Source organism: Urocampus carinirostris, chromosome 3 (genome assembly GCF_059441175.1).
Source record: "Urocampus carinirostris isolate Australia breed hairy pipefish chromosome 3, RoL_Ucar_1.0, whole genome shotgun sequence".
NCBI lineage: Eukaryota > Metazoa > Chordata > Actinopteri > Syngnathiformes > Syngnathidae > Urocampus > Urocampus carinirostris.
In genome coordinates this window covers 9,108,129-9,124,092 of record NC_142351.1, presented here as the reverse complement: position 1 = coordinate 9,124,092, position 15,964 = coordinate 9,108,129, and the positions used below count along the sequence as shown (strand labels likewise).

Genomic DNA, 15,964 nt, shown 5'->3' with positions numbered 1-15,964 from the left:
TTCCCTAACTTATTCCTCTCCTTTCTGTCAGTGTTAGCATGATTATCCTTGTGAAAATATGGAAACCTAAAAATGTTTTCATTCAGACACTGTTTTTTCATCTTTTTGTTTTGACAAAGATTACACTTGATGGTTATTTCAGGGGAAGGAACCACCCTAAACAAGAACACAAGATAGAAAAAAATAAATATCTTGCTTGTGTATAGAAAAATCCTATTTCTCTACTGTTACTCTGGAAATATGATGAAGCTGATGTCATAGCACTATCGTTGTGATGCGCTTGTGCGAACTTGAAAATATTTCCCTTTTAATCTCAATTTTCTCTTACCTTGAGCTCGTCGGTGAGTTTCTCTTTCTTCTCTTTGAGTTTGTCCACGGCTTTCTCGTCCCAGCGTCTGGCCTTGGCCTTCAGGTCGCTGGCTCCTCCCGAGATGACTCCGGACTTCTGGAATAGGGTTCCGTCGAGGGCCACGGTCTGAAAAACAAAATGGGACTTTATTTCCCCCCCTGAAAGTCATGGCAGATATCAAAGATTCTATTTTCAACAAGCTTTCCTTTTGGATCTTTACTAATATGTAAATTTCCTGTAGACACATCAATCTGTTCATGGAGCGATAGCTTTTTTTTTTTTCCACACCCACTTTTTCGTTTTTTATTTGTTAAAAAGGTTTAAAACATCCAATAATAATTGATGATTGTGTCCCACTTATTGTTGATTCTTCAAAAGAAATTAGTTTTATATCTTGATGTTTGAAGTCTGAAATGTGGCAAAAGGACAAAGTTCAAGGGGGGCAGATAGTTTCGCAAGCCAGTGTGTATATGTATATATAAAAATGCCGATACCTGTCAAATTCCCAAATACCAGTGCCGATAATCGGCCCTTCAAATAATCAATCGACCTCTAGAAAGAACTACCGTATACAGGACTGTCTGAGAAAATTAGAATATTGTGATAAAGTTCTTTATTTTCTGTAATGCAATTAAAAAAACAAAAATGTCATACATTCTGGATTCATTACACATCAACTGAACTATTTCAAGCCTTTTATTATTTGAATATTGCTGATTTTGGCTTACAGCTGAAAAAAACTCAAAAATCCTATCTCAAAATATTAGAATACTTCCTCAGACCAAGTAAAAAAATAATTTTATAACAGCAAAACTAAATCAAACATTTGAAAATGTCCATTGATGCACTCAGTACTTGGTTGGGAATCCTTTTGCACGGATTACTGCATCAATCCGGCGTGGCATGGAGGCAATCAGCCTGTGGCATTGCTGAGGTGTTATTGATGCCCAGGATGCTTCGATAGCGGCCTTCAGCTCATTTGCATTTGTAGGTCTGGTGTCTTTCATCTTCTTCTTAACTATACCCCACAAATTCTCGATGGGGTTCAGGTCAGGGGAATTAGCAGGCCAATCAAGGACAGTGATGCCATGGTCAGTGCACCAGTTACTGGTGGTTTTGGCACTGTGGGCAGGTGCCAGATCATGCTGGAAAATGAAATCCTCATCTCCATAGAGCTTTTCAGCAGATGGAAGCATGTAGTGCTCTAAAATCTCTTGGTACACAGTTGCATTTACTCTGGACTTGATGAAACACAGTGGACCAACACCAGCAGCTGACATGGCTCCCCAAACCATTGCTGACTGTGGGAACTTCACACTGGATTTCAAGCAACTTGGATTTTGCTCCTCTCCAGCCTTTCTCCAGACTCTGGCGCCTTGACTTCCAAATGAAATGCAAAACTTGCTTTCGTCTGAAAAGAGGACTTTGGACCACTCTGCAACTGTCCAGTGCTTCTTCTCCATAGCCCAAGTCAGACGCTTCTTCCGTTGTCTTGAGTTCAGAAGTGGCTTGACCATGGGAATACGGCTATGGTAGCCCATTTCCCGGACACGTCTGTGAACTGTGGCTTTTGATACCTGGACTCCAGCTTCAGCCCACTGTCTTTGAAGCTCCCCCAAATTCTGGAAGCGGCTCTTCTTCACAATTTTGTTAAGGCTGCGGTCATCTCTCTTGGTTGTGCAGCGTTTCCGGCCACATTTTTCCCTTCCAACAGACTTTTTGTGGATATGCTTTGAAACTGCACTCTGTGAACAGCCTGCTCTTTGAGAAATTTCTTTTTGTGTCTTACCCTCCTGATGGAGGGTATCAATGATGGTCCTCTGGACAGCAGTCAGATCAGCAGTCTTCCCCATACTTGTGATTTAGTTTACTGAACCAAGCTGAGTGTTTTTAAGGCTCAGGAAACCCTCGCAAGGTGTTTCGAGTTAATTAGATGATTCAGGTGATTAGTTGAATAGCCTACTTGTATACTTTTTCATGATATTCTAATATTTTGAGATAGGATTTTTGAGTTTTCTTAAGCTGTAAGCCAAATTCAGCAATATTAAAATAATAAAAGGCTTGAAATAGTTCAGTTGATGTGTAATGAATCCAGAATGTATGACATTTTTGTTTTTTTAATTGCATTACAGAAAATAAAGAACTTTATCACAATATTCTAATTTTCTGAGACAGTCCTGTATGTTGATGTGGTTTTTAGTGGGGAAAATGCCGTAATGAATGGCTGAAAATACATTTTATTACATACACTCGAGAGAAGGCGAGGTTTCTTTATCCCGGGGGGTTTACTGTCTTTCATGACCGGAAGCATGTGAACGCCTGCATGGACCAGCTGGCAGCGATGGGAAACTGCGTCGTGGCCGTCATAGACTTTCTGGACTAGTTTACAGGCTGGGGGCGTCGCTGCTGTCATGCACTTTCCGGACAAATTTTCAACATGTTACCTAGTGTTTACTATGCTTGTGTATAGTAATGCTAATTGTGATTCACCCTGGTCATCCTGGAAGGGGGATTACCACTTGTGAGGTCCTTTCTCAAGGTTTCTCTTTTTCCTCACGCTGAGGTTTTGAGTTGTTCCTTGCCCGCATGTTGGTTTAAGATCAGGTAATTGTGTCATTGTAATCCTGTGCAGTACTTTGAGACATTTTTGTGATTAAGGGCTATATAAATAAATGTGACTTAACATGAGCATTCAAGAGTTTTATATTGTGTACCTTGTGCCTGTAGGGCCCCCCAAAAGCGATCCTCCTGGCGTCCTCCACATTGTCACAGACGAGAGCGTTTCCGCAAGCGTATTGGAGAGCTTTCTTGATGTGGGGCGGCTCGTATCGAATCACGTCGATAACCAGCTTGGCGCCTCGCAGCTCTCGCAGTTTCTCGTCCGTCGGCTTTACCTGTCAGCAGACGGCGGGAAAGGAGTTAAAAAAATAGAATGGCTGAGCGTCATTAGAGTATCACCCGCGTTGAGACGCAAAAGCATCTTTGGTTGGCATTCCTTTTTTGGCAGGGTCGTTTGCACATGAGAATAGAAAACCCAAAGAATAAGACTGAGTCCAGATGGAACTCAAATACTGAAATGGCGGTACCAACAGCCCAAATATGTCATTGTCTACATTTATATTGCTTGGAAAAGATCAACCTCAAAATGCAAAGAATCCAAGGAGCAAACTGGAGACTGGTAGTTGAAAAGCCGCTGTTCAGTCATCCACTTGCGCTCTTTTTTTTTTTTGCTGCATCAACAAAACTTAAAGCGTTTACTCAGCCTTTAACATTGATAACATAGAGCATAAAGCGGCTTTTTGGGCTAAATTGAGATTTGGGCCTCAATTAGGTTCCCATTTTCACATCTAGGGTAACCTACTGCCTGGACAAGATGGTGATCATATCTTAACTCCTTCCCCCTTTTTTTCTTGGCTGTACAGACACACAGAAAAAATAAACAAACATATACACTAGCATTCAAAAGTTAAGGGTTGCTTGATAATTAAACGCAATGTTGCCACATTTGTCAATCCCTATGTTACAGTTTCAACCTATTAGTGGCAACCTCTTTCAGTGCCATTTGCAAACTCACTAAGTTTTCGGGTAGTTACATGATCACAGCTAGCAAATTGCCGTCAAAAATGATGGTTAAAAACAGAGAGAATTGATTCCTTACTATATCAGAGCATTTACAGAACCTAAAAGAAAATGAAAAATCAAAAATGTCTGTCACTGCCTAGCACATAAGATGTATAAGGGAAAGCAAAGATATTTAAAGGATGCTGTGACACCCGCTGCATTATTCTGCATAAGTGAAAACAGGTAGAGTGAAAACTAGAAAATAATACATATTTTTTAAAAATAAATATTTCAGGGGCAAAGGGTTTGCAAGGTACACGTTTTCTTCATATTCTGGCTATTTTTGTTTGAACATGGACAAATTCAAGCACCTTCAAGGCCAATTTCCCATTTTTTCCAATACCAATAAAATAAAAAAATCAAGTGTAAATCATGTATTTTACAGAGCCACAAATATATCTGCGATTGTTAATCTTGCGTTTGCATTCACCAAGACGTGATTTTTAGATTTGGAGTAAATCGCGAATATAGTTGTGGATCTTAACAATGCGTTTGTAAATATTTTAGGGACATATCTCTCCTCAGAGAGGTTGAGCATCATGACAGTCCCTTTTAGCTTAGCATTTTCATTAGCATAAACTTCTTCCCATTACAATTTACCACAGGGAAACGCTACATTGTTTTTTTTAACATGGCCCTTAATAAATGTCCTTAATTGACACATAATCATTACACTAATGCACATTTTATAGTGCCCTCTTTAGGTGTAGCATGTAGCAGACAGTTAGTAAAAAAATAATATTCAAGCTAGTCACCTCTGTGAGTTACCCGACTGGAAAGCAGGGACTCTCCAATTGTTAAGAATTGTATCTTTTTTGTGCACACATTTGCAGCATATGGATTTGTTCCACGATTTAACCATTGTTAGTATTTTTCTTTCTAGAATCATCCTTTAATAAATCTGCAACTTTCCAGCATTTGGGTGTGATTTATCTTTCCTAATACACCTGTAGGGGGCGATGACGCCAAGACAATGCAATCCCAGCATTGGGCCAGCAGCGACAATTTAAGCAGACATGTATTATTAATATTTCTTTGTTTAATGCGTGGTCGGTCGACTCAGACTGCCAAGAAACATCATATGGCAAGAATTTAAGGCACTTATCAGACAAAATTCAAGCATTTTCTTTACCTCGAAAAATGAAAATTCAAGCATTTTCAAGGATTTTAAGAACCCATACGAACCCTGAATAATGCAAAGTAGCAAGAAAAGAAAGAAATCAAAATGTTTGAGTCAAATACAAAAACTTAGCTTAATTTAACACAACATCCTGTGTGGTTTTGCAAAAACAAGCCTCACAAAACTGTTTTTTTTCCTGCAAAAAAAAAAGAAAGAAATAAAGGAAGAGCATTTTTGTTGAAAATAAGACTTCCCAAATTTGTTCATTTTCCACTCAACAGTAAAAGTTGTTAATGTGTAAAACTTCCCATGAAGTATTGAGTTGTTCCCATTTTTGCCCTAAGTCTTGAGACTATGTCCTTTACCTCCAAATAGTCGAGAGGCAAGAATGTCTCGGGCTCCCCCCTCTGCTCCTTGATGTACTGGATGCAATCCCGACCGGTCTTCTCGGAATCCACGATGATGGCGTCCATGTTCTTGCCCAGGACCTTGGTCACAGCGATCTGGTATTTCTTTTGCGTGGGCTGGCACAGGTCGATCAAGCGGCCGTACTGCGGGAAGACACAAGAAATCGCATTTCTGACAAGCGGGTAACCTAGTTGCAGAAATTAGTCAAAAATCGAAAATAGAACTATTCGACAATGAACTTCATTGTTGACTATTGTTGCCAGACTTGTATTTCCAACAGAGTAAGGCCTCTTACATGATTACAATCTCTGCTGACAGTTGCTCATGCACAATGCCATCTGTCTTGAGCGCTAACATACACAAATGAAAGCTTCAACATCAAGTACCAAAACTTGTAATCTTTGGGAGCATTTTAGCCTAGATACAGCCAATAAAAATACTACTGTATTTTCCGGACTATAAGTCATTTTTTTCCCCTTAGTTTGGCCAGGGGTATCCCCAGCTCATCCGACGGGATCGCGAGGTGTTCCCAGGCCAGCCTAGAGAGATAGTCTCTCCAGCGTGTCCTGGGCCTCCTGCCGGTGGGACGTGCCCGGAACACCTCACGAGGGAGGCGTCCAGGAGGCATCCTTATCAGATTCCCGAGCCTGCTCTCAATGCGGAGGAGCAGTGGCTCTACACAGAGTCCCTCCCGGATGACTGAGCTTCTCACCTTATCTCTAAGGGAGAATCCAGACACCCTGCGGGGGAAACTCATTTCAGCCACTTATATCCAGCATCGTGTTCTTTCGGTCATAACCCACAGTTCATGACCATAGGTGAGGGGAACGTAGATCGACCGGTAGATCGAGAGCTTTTCATTTTGGCTCAGCTCCCTCTTCACCACCACGGACCGGTACAGGGTCCAAATGACGGCAGACGCTGCAACAACCCGTCTGTCGATCTCTTGTTCCATCCTACCCTTGCTCATGAAGAAGACCCCAAGACAATTGAACTCCTCCACTTGGGGCAAGATCACATCCCCAACGCGGAGGGAGCATGCCACCCTTTTCCGGCTGAGTACCATGGTCTCGGATTTAGAGGTGCTGATCCTCATCCCGGGCGCTTCACACTCGGCTGCGACTCGCTCCAGCGAGAGCGGAAGATCACGGCCCGAGGAAGCCAACAGCGCCACGTCATCTGCAAAAAGCAGTGATGCAATGCTGAGGCCCCCAAACCGGACTCCATCCACACCGAGGCTGGGCCTAGAAATTCTGTCCATATATTATGAGCAGAATTGGTGACAGAGGGCGGCCCTGGCGGAGTCCCACTCCCACCGGAAATGGATCCGATTTCCTGCCGGCAATGCAGCCCAGACTCTGGAACCGGGCATACAGGGACTGCACAGCCCAGAAAAGACTGTGCGGTACCCCATACTCCCGAAGCACCCCCACAGGGCCTCCCGAGGAACACGGTTGAATGCCTTCTTCAAGTCCACAAAACACATGTAGACCGGATAGGCAACCTCCCATGCACCCTCAAGGACCCTGCAGAGGGTGTAGAGCTGGTCCAGAGTTGGCAAAGTGACGTTTTAGATTTAAATGACATTTAGGGGGACAACTCTGTCGTGCCTCTGGAAGAAGAACTTTCAAGTTGCTAAATACGCTACGGCGTTAGCATTTATGATCACTTCCGCTAACAATGCATCGTGTGTGACGACACGCGTCCTCTTCCGCACAAGTGGGATATGATGGCAATCGAACAAGAGACACCTGAAATTCACAGGAGACGCATAGAAGTCACATTTAGTCGGAAATGTGAAAAATCTCACAAAAACATCAGATTTCACCCAAAAATCAGAGTTGAGCATTAATCTGTGCCGTGTGCCTCATCGCCGCTTTACATGAGACATATTTTTGAGAAAATCTAAGACTTTTAAGCGCGCCTTACGGTATCTGACTGTAAAGAACGTACCACAGAACCAGGGTAGAGTCGTTTGATGCTCTCCATGATCTCCGCCTTGCGCTGCTGCCGACTGTTCTCCTGTCGGTCGATCCTGGCGTCGCCCAGCTGCTCCATCACCTAAACAGAACAAACAACAACAACAAAAAACACCGCCACGGTCAAGGACACGCCCTCAAATTTGTTCACGGCTGAACTTACCTGATTCAGCTCCATGTTGATCTCATCAATCCTCCTTTTGGCCAATTCCACTTCCTCCGTCAGTTCCTCCTCCATGCGCTTCTGCTCGTCTAGAGACTGCCTGCATGGGAACAACCAGGTCACCCCGTTTATTTTGTTCGGATTTTGTTTCATCATAAGGCGACAAGACTATCCCATTCTACGGTAAAGCGCAGGGGAGGGGGAACACCGCTCTTATCTTTTTTAGGGAACTAATCAATAAAATCGATTAATATTGATTTTTAGAAGTGTTGGCAACTTATTAGATCATTGATTTTTTTTTGTATGACGTGATTTATGAGCCACTAAGAACTATAAGCGTCCACACAATTCCATTGTGAAGCGGAGCGTTGTAGTACCACTTTGGTCCGGCAGAGGGAGCAAAGACCGTTTTTATGACATTTTTAATTACCGTATTTTCCGCACTATAAGGCGCACCGGGTTATAGGGCGCACCCCGAAAAAATAGTTTTTGGTCCTATTTTTGACATACATAAGACGCACCGGATTATAAGGCGCTACAATGGGAACGTGGACATAACAGTCAGATAGTTCAGTCCAACTTATTACCCCCTTAACATTCCGAAAGCTTGCAAGGACGCAAATACGTGTCGAGAACACGTGCGGATGCGGTGTCCGTAAGATGTCACTCAAATGCATCGTTCCATCATTCGGAAGGTTAAAGTCTTGGGATTCAAGAAATGATAACCCTTCCTTAGTATCTATTTTCTTTTTCGCTCGCAACTTTACTGTGCATATGACAATAAACACTTGGAATTGAGTTGAATTTAAAAATAGACACTCCATTCCATCCATTATCTGCACCGCTTATCACAGAAACATCGAGTTCAGTCTGAAACAAGATACAGGGACAATATAAAACCCGGAATAGCTCACCGAAGTCGTTGTGTTCATAATAATGTGCAGGCAATGTCCTCTTATATCCGTGAGGGTAGTCAATCCAGGAGAATACAATATTTACAAATACAGAATAGAAAAAAATGCTTTCTCTATGCCATCAGCCACATGCTATACGCATTCATCTTTTTCGGCCAATTGCAGGCTTTGTTTCGCCGTTCAAGCCAATGGCAGCCTGTAAATGATAAAAAGGATCCGCCCCTTGACCTCCGAATAACTTTAGCCAATAGTGATTGATTCAACTGATGATTGACACATCTTTTTCGGGCAATTGCAGGCTTTGTTTGCCGTTTAAGCCAATGGCAGCCTGTAAATGATAAAAAAGATCCGCCCCTTGACCTCCGAATAACTTTAGCCAATAGTGATCTATTCAACTGATGATTGACACATCTTTTTCGGGCAATTGCAGGCTTTGTTTGCCGTTTAAGCCAATGGCAGCCTGTAAATGATAAAAAAGATCCGCCCCTTGACCTCCGAACAACTTTAGCCAATAGTGATCGATTCAAATGATGATTGACACATTGGTTAGCCAATGAAACGCCGGTAAATAAATCCCAGCATACACCGCGTACTACTTGGCGTTCGGGGGAAAATCTAGTCGGCGGCTGCAAGTTAGTTGGGAAACTTTGCAACTTTAAAATTGATCCATAAATAAGGCGCACTGTATTATAAGGCGCATGGTCAGCTTTTGAAAAAAAAAGGCTTTTAAGTGCGCCTTATAGTGCGGAAAATACGGTAAATTTCTTATTGAACATTGCATCATTACAAACACATTTGGCATAAAAGTATTAACTTTGAAGTGTTTGACTGTGTCATCATGAAATAACAAATTTCAAGGGAAAAGAAAGTGCTGCAGAAGTAGAAAAAAAAATTCAGAAAATAAGTAAATAAAAAAGTAAAATAATAATAATGACATGTCTAACTCTACACAAGGGGCAGATTCTTAAGCATATTATAAAGCATTTTCAAATTGGGATTGTTTATTGTATTCAAAGATTTAAGAAAACAAAAACCAATTTGTTGACAACATTGTAAAAGTGGGTTTACATTTCTGATATATTTTTTCGTGCATTATTTTTCTATCTCTCCAAACCTTCAATATTTGAATAAAGAGGAGGAAACTAAAAATGCCTTTAAAAAATCCGATTCTTCGAAAAAAAATATCCGACCGATTCATGCATTATTAAAATAATTGTTAGTTGCAGCCCTAATCTTTTTTGACATTTGCTGTAAACAATGCTAGAAATAAAAATAAAGACAATTCCAATTCATTTTTTTCATCGCGGTAAAGCTGACCTGCTAGTGGTGATATAATCCTCCAACTTCTCAATACGCTTCTGGTTCTCCTCAATCTCACGGATCTTCTGCTTGATCTTAGCCTGCAATTTGGGGGCATTAAACAGTTTTCAGCCTTCCCGTTTTTCACTCGTTCCATCGGTCTTTTCCTGTTACCTCGGTCTCCACTTTCTTCCTCTCCTCCAAGTCCAGACGGTCCTGGTCCGCCTTCTGGTCTCGGTTGAACTTCTCCAACTCCTGGGCAAGTGTGGCAGCGCGTTTGCTGGCCTCCTCCTTTAAGCGATGGTACTGCTTGACCTGAAAGGGAAAGCTCACGCGGTTATTTGGAGTCTTTTTCACTCGGCTAGTCACGTCCTGATCACATTCATGCCAACATAAATACAGTGGAACCTCGGTTTTCGAACGCCACTCAGTTCGAACAATTCGGAGTCCGACCAAAAATTTCGAGAAATTCTTGCTTCGCTGTTGGGTCAAAAAATCGGAGTTCGAACGCCGGTAATGCGTGAGTGCGTACGCTAGGTTGCGATGCTGAGCGTCGTACGGGTGTAGATCGCTCTTTTCGTGACCAACTGTTATCGCGTGCGGACGTGCTTCGTTTTGCTTTCACTTTTAATATAGGTGTACGAAGTGTTTTAGCCCCTAATTATGCCTCTGAAGAAAGTCAGTGCAAGCAGCAAAGTTGCTACAGGTGAAAAAAGAAAAGTAGTGCGTACAACTATTGCATTTAAGAAAGAAATAATAGCAAAATATGAAGGAGGTGTGCGAGTGCCTTCTGCTGACCACCAAAAAGGTAAGAAATCCAATTCATAATTCTTTTCTTCATCCTTTTTTTTAATTTTTACACGTTCATGTTAGCGTCATCTTTCGTACGGAAGATGACGATAACGCGAACGTACGATTAGCCTGGGTTAGCTATATGTTTACGTTAAACATTCAAGGTAAACATTCAGGGTGTTGGAACGGAGGCCAACATTCAGGGTGTTGGAACGGAGCCCCCTTTCCAATGAACCGCTCACCACTTGTTGTGGAGACCCGAGTGCTAAATGACTTGTAAACGACCTGATTTTTTCATTTTTACACGTTCATGTTAGCGCTATCTTTCGTACGGAAAATTACGATAACGCGAACGTACGATTAGCCTGGGTTAGCTTTATGTTTACGTTAAAAAATCAAGGTAAACATTCAGGGTGTTGGAACGGATTAAAACGATTTACATTATTTTTAATGGGAAAAATAAATTCGGTGATCGAACAAATCGGTTTTCGAACAGGGATCTGGAACGGATTATGTTCGAGAACCGAGGTTCCACTGTATCATCAAATTCGTGTTTAATTCATCATTTAAAATATATGCGGTCCCTTCTCAAGGTGTCTTCATTTACCTCATGTTGAGGTTTTTGAGTTTTTCCTTGCCCTCATGTAGGTTTTAGATCAGGGGTTTGTGTAATAAAAGTCTACTACCCTGTGGTCTGTGTGAAGTCCTTTGAGACTTCTTGTGATTAAGAGCATCACAAATAAACATGACTTGACTAGTTTTTGAGTTCTTCCTTGCCCTCATGTAGGTTTTGGATCAGAAGATGGGGTCATATTCAGATTCAGATTCAGATTCAGATTCAGATCTACTTTATTGTCATTCTAGTACACGTGTATACAGAACGAAATGTCGATGCATCTGACCCCCACAGTTTCCTTGAATGTACAGATATAAATAATGTTGTATTGTATTTTGGCTACGTATAGTATTTTACCATAGTGCCGATAGTGCAAGAAGAGTAGCTAACCAGGTGTGCAAAATGTGCAGTCAGGTTAACAAGTCAGGTACACAGGTACACAGTACATATTAGTATGTAGTTTGCAATAGTGTCTGTGCAGCACAATGAGACTCCTTGTGATTAAGGGCATCACAAATAAACACGACTTGACATTTTGTTTTTGTGTGCAAAATTCTGAACTCAAGGGTAAGAATTTAGGACGGGTGGCTTTTTGGGCACAAGTTGTGAGTTAACATTGTGTTAAAACTAATTTAAAATCAGTTTTTGTATGGTCATATTGCACAGGATTGTATATTTTTAAATCAATTTAACAGTTTTGGGGGGAGTTTTAAATGTGGCATTTAAGCTTGTTAGTAGCTATTTTTTTTGTACCAATTAAAAGTGATTTCAAATCATGTTATTTTCACAGGATTTTTTAAAATCAATTAACTGTTTTAGGAAAGGTTAGTTGCAGCATTAGTTACAAGCTCGGGTGGGTTGATTTTTACTTATGCATGAGTGTTACATTTTCTTTACAACTGAAAAAATGAGTTATCTAATGATTTCGCACAGGATTTTTTTTTTTAAATAAATTAAGCTGTTTTTGGGAGAGGTTGAATATGGCATTTAAGCTAGGTAGTAGCTCGTTGTTCTTTTTCGGCACAAGTTATGGCTGTCAACTTTTCAAGAAACTAATTTAAAATCAGTTATCTGAACATTTTGCACAGGATTGCTTATAGTTTTAAAAAAAATCTTTGTGGAAGAGGTTAACTGTGACATTTAAGTTAGTCAGTTTTTTGCATACGTTTTAAAACGTGTTTAAACTGATTTTAAAACTGTCCTTGTTCGAATATTTGGCACAGGATTTTTTTTAATCAATTAAAAACGGTTTTGGGGAGAGGTTAATTGCAGCATTTAAACTAGTTGGCAGCTATTTGGGGTTTATTATTTTACACAAGCTATAAGTGTTAACTTTTGCGTTAAACCTGATTTCAATTCAGCCGTCTAATCAATTTGCGTAGGAATTAGCTCGTCAAAGTTTGGTGAAGGGAGAGGGAAATTGAGAGGTCGGGACTGATTGATATTGGGAATATTCTGCAGGTAAAAATTCAATCGGCGCTGTACCTGGTTCTCCTCCAGGGTAAGATCCTGTCCCTGGCTCTGCGCCTCCTCCTCCATGCGTTCCTCGAAATCTTGCTTGGCCAGCTCCACGGCTTTCATCTCCTTGTCCAGCTCGTCCATGTCCGCCTTGCGTTTCTTGTACATCTTCTGAGCGTTCTGCAAGGATTTGCGGGCCGCCTCGACCTTCTTGATCTTGTGCGAGGTGTTCTCCTTGGCCTTGATGTACTGCGGCCTCTTTTGGTTCAACTCTGAGTCTTTCTCTCTGGGGAGGGGAGAAAATCAGTTTAGTCACACTTAAGGCCAACTGTGTGGATCGGCTGTATACTGCGATCGAGCAATCCCCAGCACACCTAAAGCAGTTTTCAGTTTTCAAATGTTTTTACGTCACAGGTCTTTAGATCATGTGAGCATTCAAGACACGGACTACGAAAAGGAGCACACATTTACTACTGCACCAAAAGAAATCCCAAATAAAGGATGTGTGGCAAAAATTTGGTGTACATCAAGAACACAGCGCCAGAGCAACCAGACCGTGGAGAGGAGCACCAAATTCCATCACAGATGTGAGAATTCCTCTTTTTGTGTTGTTGTCATTGGTGGTTGCCATGGTAACAGACCAAATTGCATTCGAGTCTTGAAAAAACCTGCGATTGAATAATGACTGATGATACCAAAAGTGAACCCTAGCATGTTTCAGTTCGAACAAATCGGAGTCCGACCAAAAATTTCGAGAAATTCTTGCTTCGCTGTTCGGTCAAAAAAAACGGAGTTTGAATGCCGATAATGCATGAGTGCGTACGCTAGGGTGCGATGCTGAGCGGCGTACGGGTGTTTTAGCCCCTTATTATGCCTCCGAAGAAAGTCAGTGCAAGCGGCAAAGTTGCTACAGGTGAAAAAAGAAAAGTAGTGCGTACAACTATTGCATTTAAGAAAGAAATAATAGCAAAATATGAAGGAGGTGTGCGAGCACCTTCTGTTGACCACCACAAAGGTAAGAAATCCTATTCATAAGATTACGATTACGCGAACGTACGATTAGCATGGGTTAGCTTTAAGTTTACGTTAAACATTGAGTGTGTTGGAACGGAGTCCAACATTGAGGGTGTTGGAACGGAGCCCCCTTTCCAATGAACCGCTCAACGCTTGTTGTGGAGACCCGGGTGCTAAATGACGACCTGATTTTTTTATTTTTACATGTTCACGTTTGCGTAATTTTTCGCACGGAAGATTACGATAACGCGAATGTACAATTAGCCTGGGTTGGCTTTATGTTTACGTTAAATATTCAAGGTAAACATTCAGGGTGTTGGAACGGATTAAAACGATTTACATTATTTTTAATGGGAAAATTGATTTCTGTGATCGAACAAATCGGTTTTCGAACAGGGTTCTGGAATGGATTATGGTTGAGAACCGAGGTTCCACTGTAATAACTTTCCCTTCTGCTTAATTTGGATAAGTAAATTGACGACTTCATTTGTGGGTGAAAAAGTTTGAAAAATAAACAGTCCCTCTGCCCCATTTTCTAACTGGGTGTTAACAATATTGCGGTCTTAATTGTACACATACGTAAAACAACCTATGCACAAATCGTTTTCAATGTCGATATTCTTTAAAAGTCATCATGATGACAAAACGCTCTGGACCCACCAAAGGACCAAAAGAGAGAGGAAGATGCTTTGAATTGCTCACAAGTTTGATTTTTCCGCATGCTATAGGAAAGGCATTTCTACACCTTGTTTTTCCAATAATGTTCACATGAAGGTGACAAAATATAATTGAAAATGTTTTTTAAAAGTACAAAATTCATCTTTTTTATATAGCCTGCCAAAAAAACGGGCAACCATTTGATAATATATCGTAAAATTCATAACATAAGAGAATATAGCGTCATTTTGGGCCAAATTGAGATTTGGGCCTCAATCAGGTTCCCATAGAAAGCTGCAAGTCTGCCAACCAATCATATTTCATATATCCAATCAAGTGCAATATAGTAGCAAGATTGTTTTGAAATTGTAACCCGAAAGTACAAAATTTATTTGCAAAGAATGTTTACAAATTACAGTTCTTTTATATGTTGTCTGGAATGATTGTTTCCTGCAACCTCTTGTTTTCCAATCGTCTGCATAATGACGACAAAATATCATCTGCATTATTGAGGATCAATATAGGGACAATATAGAAGCAAAGGTATTTTTTAATAATTGACAAGACAGAAGTTATTTGTAAAAAAAAAAAAAAAGGTTTATAAAGTATAGCACTTTTATTTATTAATCAATAGCTTGAGCCAGTGTCTGAAATAATGTCTGCCCGGACGCCTGGGGCGTGCATCTTTTATTTTTGGCGTACAACTTACAAAACGTCTCTGCCCGGGTGGCCGACAACTTTTTCAAGAAACAAAAAAGAAAAAAAAAACTTTCTTTTCAAATCAAACGTTTGCTTTACTTTGAAATCTTCGTTTAGTTTGGAAACTTCGGAATTTCGTTTGTCAATTTGCATAATCGGCAGCCAATCAGAAGCCTGCATCGAATAACTTTGTGCTTCCGGACTTTCCTGAGCATTATAAGGTCGTGCATTTTCATATCATTTTCCAAAGTAGACGCACAGAGAACACAAGAAAAATGGAGAAGTGGTTTGGAATCAAGCCAAAACCTCAGGCCCAGAAGAAAGATTCAAAAGAAGCTAACAAAATTGATGACGCTACAAAACGCAAACATACCGTATTTTCCGCACTATAAGGCGCACCGGGTTATAGGGCGCACCCCGAAAAAATAGTTTTTGGTCCTATATTTGACATACATAAGACGCACCGGATTATAAGGCTACAATGGGAACGTCGACAAAACAGTCAGATAGTTCAGTCCAACTTATTACCCCCTTAACATTCCCAAAGCTTGCAAAGACGCAAATATGTGTCGAGAACACGTGCGGATGCGGTGTCCGTACGATGTCACTCAAATGCATTGTTCCATCATTCGGAAGGTTAAAGTCTTGGGATTCAAGAAATGCCAACCATTCCTTAGTTTCTATTTTCACGCAACTTTACTGTGCATATGACAATAAACACTTGGAATTGAGTTTAATTTAAAAATAGACACTCCATTCCATCCATTATGTGCACCGCTTATCACAGAAACATCGAGTTCAGTCTGAAACAAGATACAGGGAAAATATATAGCCGGAGTAGCTCACCGAAGTCGTTGTGTTCAATAATAATGCTC

The 15,964-nt window shown here is 40.9% G+C and overlaps 1 protein-coding gene across 1 annotated transcript in view; it reads right to left on the bottom strand.

Annotated features, from left to right (window-relative positions):
* Nucleotides 1–15,964, bottom strand: part of smc1a (structural maintenance of chromosomes 1A) — a 39,596-nt gene that overhangs the window by 16,885 nt on the left and 6,747 nt on the right. Inside the window, exons 6-13 of the mRNA XM_088330567.1 lie at nt 12,747–13,005; nt 10,028–10,168; nt 9,872–9,954; nt 7,641–7,740; nt 7,452–7,559; nt 5,456–5,641; nt 3,064–3,243; nt 329–475 (exon numbers count right to left, since the gene is read on the bottom strand). Of these exons, the coding sequence (XP_088186693.1) occupies nt 329–475; nt 3,064–3,243; nt 5,456–5,641; nt 7,452–7,559; nt 7,641–7,740; nt 9,872–9,954; nt 10,028–10,168; nt 12,747–13,005 (1,204 nt within the window). The remainder of the gene's footprint in view (nt 1–328; nt 476–3,063; nt 3,244–5,455; nt 5,642–7,451; nt 7,560–7,640; nt 7,741–9,871; nt 9,955–10,027; nt 10,169–12,746; nt 13,006–15,964) is intronic.